Genomic DNA, 10,282 nt, shown 5'->3' with positions numbered 1-10,282 from the left:
CGGCGGGCGTGGCGGCCACGGTCAACCCGAGTGCCGGCCCAGCCCTCCGCGCCCCGCGGCTGCGGCGGAGCGGACTCCGCGGGGACCCCCACACGGCCCTCCTCGCAGCTCCCTTTCCCCAGGGAAGGAAAACCACGCACCGGTCCGCCGAGAGATGCCGCCGCGGGTCTTTGTGGCCGCGCTGGGGCTGCCTTCTGGTGCTGTCCTCGCCGGGCGGGCGCGGCCGGGGCTGCGGGGTCGGGCTGGGGTGGGGGCGGCGGCGGGGGCGGCTGCGGGGAGCGCGGGCGGCTGGGCTGCGGTGGCTGCTAGTGCAGGGATGCGCCTTGGCCCGTGCTCATTGAAATGCGGCGCTTCGCACAGCCTCACTCTAGCCTTGCTCGCGCTCTCTCTCTCTCCTGAGGAGGGCGGCGGCGGCGGCGGCGGCGGCGGCGGGCGCGCTCCCTTTTCTTGTGTCTCACTCGCTCACACGCCCGTCTCCTCCTCCTCCGCGTGCGCGCCCCGTCCCCCGCCCTTCTTGGCAGGGCGCACCCACCGCGGCCGCGGTCCGGGTCCTACGCCCTCTGCGCGCCCTCTGAGCGCCGCGAGGTTGTCCAAACCGCCCACATCTCCCCAGTGCCCAGACGCGGTTGTCTAGAGATTGGGGGGAATTGGGATGGTGGCCCTAGGGGTAGAGCATCGGGAATACAGCCAGAGCAAGAATTGAGCCAGAAAGTGTGCAGGGTCCATAGGTGAGGTGAGCCCGAGGTGAGGCCCTGACTCTGAGGATGTCCTGTCTCCACACCCACACCATTTGCCGAGGCCTCATGGTTTGACACCTTTGCCGGGGTTATGGAAACCCAGTGGGAGCATCTTTGTCACTTCTTGTCCCGGATGCGTGCATAGAGCCAAAGGGACGAGCCTGGACCCTACCTAGTCGTGTCCTTGGGTTTTGCCTACAGACCCTTCACTGCGAATGGTCTGACTGGCTCGTGAATCCCACCTGTCAACTCCACTTGACCCCAAGATGTGAGTCACCCTTGAAGCAGTGACCTCTGGTTAGAGCCAAACATGTCACAACAAGCCCTTGATCACTTAAGGGCTGGGTTTGGTTAGCCGACACTGTGACTCTTAAGGCTGGCCAGCAGTGGAATGCCCCATGAACCATCCAGGCCTTTCCTCCCAGGGAAGGAATGCTCCAAGAGCCCACAGGATTCAGAGCTTTTTCTCTTTGGTCTTTGCACACACGTCCAGGGAGTGGGAGCAGGTTCCAGAATTCTGCAAAACCTTTCGCTGGCTCAACTTGCAGCCTGAGTGTGGGTGCAGCTGAGTTCTTGACTTTCAACCTTGTCATTTAGAACACATGTTTGGCCAATACAAATACATATATGTGGTTTTCCACTCTTCTTGAGCTTATGCCTTTCCAGAGAAAATCAAAATTGTAGTTTTGACCATTGTATTACTAATAAAAGCTATTCTGAAATACTCTCAAAGTATTATGGAAATACTAAATAATTAACACCTGTCAAAAAGCACAGCTCAAATGAGATGCATGTTCCACATTCAATAAATGATGCAAGATTTATTTTTGAGCTATATGTAATACAGGGATGAAAATACAATGAACTCACCAAATTATCTAAATGCAAAGAACCAAGCCCCTTCCTTCAAATTCTGAGGCAGAAGGAAGACCCTGGGGTAGCAGGAGGAATGGAGCCAAGGATATTTTCTTGAGAACAGAAATCAGAGCTTCTTGTTATTCTCCTAGTGACAATACCAAGTGATTTCTACCAAAATGCTAAATCAAGAAACAAATCCCATTGATTAACCTCTATGGATATTCCATCAGAGCCACACATGTAGATTAGGTAGTCACTGACACATCCTTGTGTTTGAGTTTCAATAGCAAAATGCTCTCAAAGCCCTTGTGCATCAGTAACTCTCAGGAAGCCAAGGGCAACGGAGAAGCAGATGGGGTGGTATCCAGTATCCACTGCATGGTCAGCATCTTTAAATCATGTAGTCCAGTGTAACAGACTGGTGCACATTTATACCTGGTACCTGAAAGCAGCAATTCTATTTACAAAACTGTGTTGCTTTCAGAGTGGCTAAAGCCTTTGGCAAATTAGTACACATTCAGTAACAGTTCTGAATTTGAATGAAAATTTACCAGGCTACCCTCATTCAAGTAATTTTCAAACACAGATGTTACTTCTTTACATCACTAACATATTGATCAAAGAAGCAATGGAAATGAACACATTCTTTTACCTATGAACATTTGTTGCATCTAGCTAATGCTATTGAAATTGCTCACTTCAATTACTCTTCCAAGCAGCCACAATCCTACATCCCACAAAATGACAATGTCTTGACTGCTGCTCTGTCAGTGGCTCCTAATAGCCCAGTGCTTGCTTTCTGCCATACTGGGTACACTTACACATTTTCTATGTAGGGGTTACTCAGATTATCCTCAACTGAGAGATCAAGGAAATTAGACACAGACAGGTTACATTATTTGTTCGTAAACGGGTAGCTGATTAACGCCAAGCCCAAATCCAATTTTGAAAATCCTTTTGTCTGAAAATGCAAGTCAGTTTTCCTTTGGCTATAGTCATTTGCTTACAAAGCAAAACCAAATTCTAGTGTAAAGTTATTTCTTTTGGAAAATGCTGACTTTTTAATCAAAGAGATTATTATTTCATAGCAAGGAATGAACAATTTTTTATGTCGTGATAACTGCCTCCTTTAATGATGAGCGCCATCACCTCTGTTTACTTTGGCTGAAAGTTTTAATAGGAACATTTGCACTTTACCTCTGACATGAAATTAATGAACAATCTGATTTATAATATGTTTGTTCTTTTCAAAGTACATTTTTAGTGAAAACCAGGCAGAAGAAAGAGAACCAAAGAATAATAAATTTTAATCAACCACTTATCTCTTTCCAGGCACATATCTCTTTCTGGGTATATTGTTTTTCTCAATAGAAAGTATGTTTGTAATATAGATTAAAACAGAGTTACAAAGTAAGGGATATTAGCAGGAAGAGACACTTCCTGTTTTTCCCTTTAGGGGGCAGAATTTACTCTGGCCTACTCATACTGTCTCCTTTGTGGCCAAGAGCATCCAGTGCTTGTTGGTTGGAATGCTGGGATGTTTAGTGACTGTCATAATTATGAGAAATCATTCTTTAAAACATGATCTTTCTTAAAAGAGGATGGCTCGTTCCTTTTGTTTTATTTTAATTTTTATTGGAAAAACAGATTTATAGAGAGAAGGAGAGACAAAGAGGAAGATCTTCCACCTGATGGTCCACTTCCTAAGTGGCCACAATGGTCAGAGCTGAGTTGATCTGAAGCCAGGAGCCTGAAGCTTCTTCTGGGTCTCCCATGTGGATGCAGGGTCCCAAGATTTTGAGTCGTCCTCTACTGCGCTCTCAGGCCACAAGCAGGGAGCTGGATGGCAAGTAGAGCAGCAGGGATACAAACCATGTGGGATCCCAGCAGATACAATGTGAGGATTTAGCCACTAGGTTACTGCACTGGGCCCAAAATACGATCTTTATTGTCCTCTATATGTCTTCCATTAAGGTGAAGATTCACTGTGGCATTTCCCTATAGTTGACCATATTTCATCTAATTACAGAACACTTACTTCTGTCTTCTGATAAAATCACAGAAGCCCAGGGATGAGGGACTTACACATCCGTCTAGTGTTTACAAAGTATATGACTTCCTTCCACAGCAAATGTTCTTCGAGCTCTGTTGCTTCTAAAGCTGGGCTGTGAGGCAAAAGTGAGGAGATAAAATTATGCCTCTGAGCAGTAGGGTAAAATTAGGGAATCCTAGACATCACATATGTGATCTTTAAAAATAATTGGTTTTACTGGACATTCATGTCTGCCTTCACACTCCAAGTACACTGAGGTCAAAGCTACAGAAGATTCTGCACCTGCACAGAGGAAGAAGGGCCCATATTGCACTGACAGTCCTTCTATAAACCCACCGAAAACTTCCCAAAATGCTTCTATCCCTCTTAGCTCAGCTACTACAATCTACTTTAGTAAAGAACAACTGTGCAAGCCACTCCCTTGCTGGACAGCTCCTCAAATCCCTTGGAATTTCCTTGTTGACCCAGGCCTACCTTTTGGACCTACATAGAATGCGGTGACTCTTTTATTCAACAGTTCCATTATATTATCCTGAATTAGATTCTTCATTGTTAAGAATCTCCAGGCATTTGCCTATACCTTATATTGCATGGTTTGGAATTCCACAGCACCATAATGGCAAATTTTCCTTCTCAGAACTAAACATGGAATGGCGAGGGTGGTCTGACTACAGAAATGCTGTGACTTCAATGGTGCTTCACAGATTGCTCCTATTGGGGTAGCCTTACAACAAATCAATGTCTCTGACAGGAATACCATGCTATTAATTCATCCAATCAGTTAAATATTTTTTATGGATCTTATTCTTGGGGGTCCCTCCTTCTGTTTTTGTGTCATTAGATTTGGGGGTTCTAAGTACAAAATGAAGTTATGTGTTGTTATTTGATTTTCTTCTCTAACCTGTACGCTGAGACCTTTTAGACACTGGTTATGTTACCTTATGTATGAGTGATTCCTTTGGTTTGCCGTCAGTTTAATGAACACTGCACCAACATCCGTATCCCAGTTATTATTAAAAGCATCCAACAGGAACATGGTCCCAGCAGGCTCCATATTCACAACCCATGATCTCTTTCCAGGTTGAAAGTTGATGATGGTCAATGACTCTTTTGCTGTACTTGGGTAAACTACAAAGGTAACAAATAAATGCCCCTATAAGTCAATGTTAGCTAAAATTCGTATTTTTTGCATCCAAGATTATGAGCGTGTATGCATATAGATGGATAGATAGTTTCATATATAGTTTTCACTCATTCAACCTTTAGTCTGATCATTGATTTTTGATACTTGCCAAGCTGCCAGGCACTGGGCTAGGCAGGAATAATGCAACCTGAGACAGAGTTACAAATACGCTGTATTTAGGCATTGACAGCTTGCAGGGGGTTGGGTGTCAAACTGTGTCAAACTTACACTCACACAAAGAAGTATTTAGCACTACTATGAAGGAAAAGGACACAGAGCTTCCCATACAGCCTCCCTTCCCCAAGGAAGTACCATGTAAGCAGAGACCTGAAGTCAGCTAGGCAACCAGGCTAAGGGTACTATTTCAAGCAGAAGAAACAGCCATGTGAAAATGAGGTGGGAAGCAGCTTGAGCAAGGCAGTAGAGCTGGGGCAAGGGCAGCAAGACTGGTGAGAGCAGCTAGGAAGGCGGGCAGTGACAGTGCTGCAGGGCCCATGGGTCCACACGAGCAATGCAGACTTTGTCCTAAGAGAAATCGCCAGAGGATTTTAATCAGAAAATTGGTGCGATCTGATTTGCATGCTTAACATTTTCTCTTGCTTTTCTGGCTGCTATTGGAGATCACTGGAGAAGAATAGAGGAATAAAAAGATTTTTCTATCGAAGTCTTTGCTGGAAAGGGTAGCAGGGAAAAACAGTAAGCAGGAGGGAAAACCCAAGCTGTATGTCTAATGTAGTTGTCTCTTTGGGATGCCAATCTGAAACGTGCTAAAGTATTCAAATCCGTGGGGTTTTTTAAGCTCATGTATTTATATATAGCATCTCTAAAAGAAGAATACTATGTAAAATTGCAGCTTGTTCTTGGTACAGTCATTGCCTAAAATTAATGCTTGTGTGTAATTGTACAATCTATCACTGTCTAAATGTGAAAACTTTAAGGATCCTAAATTTAATCTTGAGTTTTGTGACCTTTGAGAAAATGCATTTAAGGGACCAGCTCAGTAGCCTAGCGGCTAAAGTCTTCACTTTGCACACACCGGGATCCCACATGGGCACCAATTCTAGTCCTAGTGGCCCCACTTCCCATCCAGCTCTCTGTTTCTGGCCTTGGAGAGCAGTCGAGGACAGCCCTAGATAAACATCCACAAGGAAGAAAAATATGCCTACATGGTTGATGAAAAAACATATTGTTTAACCCTATACAATGGAATATTATTCAGTTATTTAAAACAAACCACTAATCACAACATGGAAAGGAATTCAAAGCATCATGTTCAGTGACAGAAGGCAGGTACAAAAACCTTCACATTGCGTAATTCAATATACAATAAAGAAGGCAAAGAAAGGAAAGCAGTGGGTGCAGAGACTGAAGCTTGGAGAAGAAAACTGACTACAAAGGAGTACAAGTGAAATTTTTGGGTAATGGAATTTACCAGCATTATGGTGGTGATTAAATGACGGCTGTTGTAATGTATGAATCATGGTAAGAATATTGAAATGGAAGAATGACCATGATCTGCTACGGTCAGAAATTCTTACTGTGCTAGCTTATTATTTGGTGACAAAAATTTATCTATTTGCATATGTTTAGAGGACTAAAGACAAACATATATTTTAAAAGGTAACTATGGTTTGGAGAGTGGTCAGAACTGTAATTATTGATCTTCTCTTTGTGTATATGTGTTAGTGTCTTGTTGCAGTGAACATTTCTTACTTTCGTAGTTTGAAAATTCAAGAAAATGGTTTTCAAAATTGCACAGAGTGAAGCACACACATTCTTTCCTGCTAGTATTTGGAGCTTTCAAAACACAAATCCAGAGTCCAGTGTGCAAGTATTTGACACTAAACTGAAAAACTGCCCTGCCTTATCCTTACTGGTTTCAATAAAATATTCGAGAAGATACAGCAAACTGTCAGTTAAGATGATCCAGTAATTATCTCCACACGGAGACACAAATTTCAACAGTTTCAACAAATTTCATTCCCCCTGCCACCTTCATTAGAGAGACCACAGTGCTGGCTTTGATATAATAGGTAAAGATGTACTGATGAAGGCAGGAAGGAAAGCAATGCCATGTCAGCCCTCCTTCAGGTTCAAGTGGCACACTATAGAGACAGATACTTGTCAATAATTGGAGGGCAAGGGGAATTAAATCCAGATCTCAAACTTGAAACTCTGTACCAGATCTACCATCACGAAAATCTGGATAGGGCCCCACAGCTCATGCTCCCAGGCCAGCACTGCAGGCTAGTCTTTGGACCCTCTTTAATCAGACAGCCAAGGGACAGCCTCCATGACCTCCTATAAGAGGTCTCCAGTTAGCAACAGAAAAAAGTTGTAGTTTCTGCAGAGTTTGGCAGGAAAGTGAGCTCAGGACTTTGCCCAGTGAGACCCAGCATCATAATGATCCTCAGTGACCCCTCTCATCAGGCCAAGATTCACAGACAGAACCTCTAGGTCTGACCTGGCATTAGTTGGAGAACCGCATTCTGGTAGGACAGATGAGTGTCCTGCCTGTGTCATTCCCTGCTTTGCATGGGCCTGGTATATACCTCTAAGACAGTATAGAGCCCTGCAACTGAGAAATGCATATGTAACTCTGCTTAATGTCAGCCTTCTTCAAAATATTGTCTTTACCACCACTCCCCCAACCTTGGACAGACAGAAGCAAACCACTAGTCACTGAAGAATAGGGCACCAAAGTGAGCACAGGTTTGCATCTTGGAACTCAGTTATTAGCGAGAAAAACGCATCATTGGCTTCTACCATCCTTGCCCCCAGGCCGATGCTTTCAAATCTTACCTATAGGCCTGCCATGGTGCCAAAACAGACTTACAGCTCCAGTATCCCAGCCAGCCTCAACTATGGCTGGTTGCAGTGACCTCAGGATACAGGCCACTTCAGTAACAACAGCCCATAGCAAATTGTGGCTTGGCCCTATTCTATAACACTGAGTTTTAGGGACTGAGGCTAGATCCAGATATGGTCTAGCATTATGGTATACATGGTACAAGACTGCTCACTCCAGTAAGCAAAGCAGTGATCCTCTCCTTGGAGAAACAGAGGTGGGTGAATGCCAAGACATTGTACCAATCTTTGGTCTGTCACTATGATGGTATAGGCATTATAGATTTAGAAAATATAGAGAGAATACATGGCAGCATCCAATTGACACTAAAATCAAAATAGTATATCAAGTCAACACCCAAAGACATGTTTTCAGGAAAAGCTCTTTTACAAAGAAAATCACTCACTAAAAGCAACAGAGACAACTTATCCACCAGGTTTGTAAATGTCAATATAGGGACACGGGAAGTATGAAAAAGCAAGGCAATATAACGTCCCAAAGGAATGCAGTAATGCTTTCATAAGAGACCTCACAGAAAAGGAGATTGATAAAATGCCTAATAAAGAATTTAAAAGATTGATTATGGGAATGGTCAGATACAAGAGAACACAAAGTTTAGAGTAATTAGGAAAATAATTTGTGCTGTGAGAAATTAAGTAAAGCAGCAGAGCATTCAGAAAAGAACCAAACACATATCTCAGAAATGAATAGCTCAGAAAATCAAATAAGTAACTCGGTTGAAAGCCTCAACTACAGACTCGATCAAGTAGAAGGAAGACCATCTGAACTTGAAGACAAATCTTGAAATATTCTATCAGAACAAGAAAAACGCAAAAAAAAAAAAAGAAAAAAAGACTAGAATCTTTGAGACATTTGGAACACTGTTTTAAAAACAAATATTCTAGTTGTGGGAATCTGACAGATAAGAGTGACAGCATCAAAAATATATTCAAAGAAATGATAACTGAAGCCCCAATCTTGAAAAAGATAAAAACATTTGAGTGCAGGAGGCCTGTAGGATCCCAAATACAGGTGACTGGGAAAGATTCTCATTATGGGGCCCGGAGGCATGGCCTAGCAGCTAAAGTCCTCGCCTTGAACGTGCTGGGATCCCATATGGGAGCCACTTCTAATCCCGGTAGCTCCACTTTCCATCCAGCTCTCTGCTGTGGCCTGGGAAAGCAGTCGAGGACAGCCCAATGCTTTGGGATCCTGCACCTGAGTGGGAGACTTGGAGGAAGTTCCTGGCTCCTGGTTCCGGATCAGCACAGCACCGGCCGTTGCGCTCACTTGGGGAGTGAATCATCGGACAGAAGATCTTCCTCTCTGTTTCTCCTCCTCTCTGTATATCTGACTTTGTAATAAAAATAAATAATAAAAAAAAAGATTCTCATTATGACACATTATAGCCTAACTCTCAAAAATAAGACACACAGAGAACTCTAAAAGCCATGAGAGAAAAGAGTAAAAAGCTCAGTTAAGCATATTGTGTTAAACTCAATTACTGAGTTTTTTGGTTGTAAAATTTGACAAAATGATTCTAAAAGGTCTGTGGAAATTTAACCAGCCAGTACTAAGTAGCAATCAGGAGTGAGGGAGAGGACTGGAGAAGGATGGAAGGAGGGTTATGGTGGTCAGCCCTAACATCTGGTGCATCACCCTGCTGGGTGCCTAGGTGAACACCTTCATACACAGTCATCCAGACATCCAGACCTTTCACGCCTGTGAGTTTGGACTGTGCATGGCAGGGTGTGGTGCAAATTCCCTTTGGTAATAAGCTCCCCAAAATTGGAAAGTATTAGGTACTCAGCAAGGAGCCCTAGAGCAAGTGCAGTACTTACAGGAAGCTGTGGAGGCCTCCTTGTAACTGCACTATCACGTACCGGAAAAAAATTAAGAGTTACCAAAAGTCTTTCATCTGTTAGGAAAGCAATAGGTAAGAAGTAAAAGTTACTTTAAGAAATAAAATAACTTTCCAAAGTCTCATAATCACAATGTGGCAGAGTATAATTTGGAAGCAAATCAGTGTCAGGAGCCCACGATCTATTAAAACATGAAGCCTGTATTACTGTATCATTGAAAGTGCCTCGAGAGCCAGTGCATTTGAGGAAATATGAAAAAGAAGTAAGAATGTGAGGAAACTTAAATGCACTTAAGAGTAGGTTGACATATGCGACTCACAGTTGGAATTAAACCATTATAAGCAAAAAACTCAAACAAATTTGCCATAGACTGGTTTCTGTAAAGAAATATTAATAAAACCAAGAAATCAGTGTATTCTGTATTTCTTTTTACTATGGTTGGATTTTATCCAAATTATATAAGTCATCACATTGGTAAAAAATGAATCAAGTAATTCAGAATTCCAAGTCTAAATAACTTCACTGATGAATTATACTAAACAAAAACAACAAGTAAGTAAAACAAATTCTATCTGAACTGTTTCAGAAAACTGAACAGAAGGGAGTACTTTCCAATTCATTTTAGAGGTCAGCATTAATCTGATTAAAAATTTTTATTTAAAAAAAGATCAGTCTCTTTCATGAACAGATACAAAATTTCCAGGAAATCAAGCCAAACTATCATAAAATGCTTACATCTGA

At 42.8% G+C, this 10,282-nt stretch overlaps 1 protein-coding gene across 1 annotated transcript in view; it reads right to left on the bottom strand.

Moving 5' to 3' along the window:
* Nucleotides 1–462: 462 nt before the first annotated feature.
* SOHLH2 (spermatogenesis and oogenesis specific basic helix-loop-helix 2) overlaps nt 463–10,282 on the bottom strand; it is a 67,523-nt gene continuing 57,703 nt past the window's right edge. The window contains exon 11 of the mRNA XM_040991087.1: nt 463–630. Within this exon, the coding sequence (XP_040847021.1) occupies nt 463–630 (168 nt within the window). The remainder of the gene's footprint in view (nt 631–10,282) is intronic.

The sequence above is a fragment of the Ochotona curzoniae genome, unplaced genomic scaffold (genome assembly GCF_017591425.1).
Source record: "Ochotona curzoniae isolate NIBS_2020 unplaced genomic scaffold, NIBS_Ocur_1.0 contig_64, whole genome shotgun sequence".
Classification (NCBI taxonomy): Eukaryota; Metazoa; Chordata; class Mammalia; order Lagomorpha; family Ochotonidae; genus Ochotona; species Ochotona curzoniae.
The sequence above is the reverse complement of the archived record's forward strand: the minus strand, read 5'-3'. Positions and strand labels throughout refer to the sequence as shown.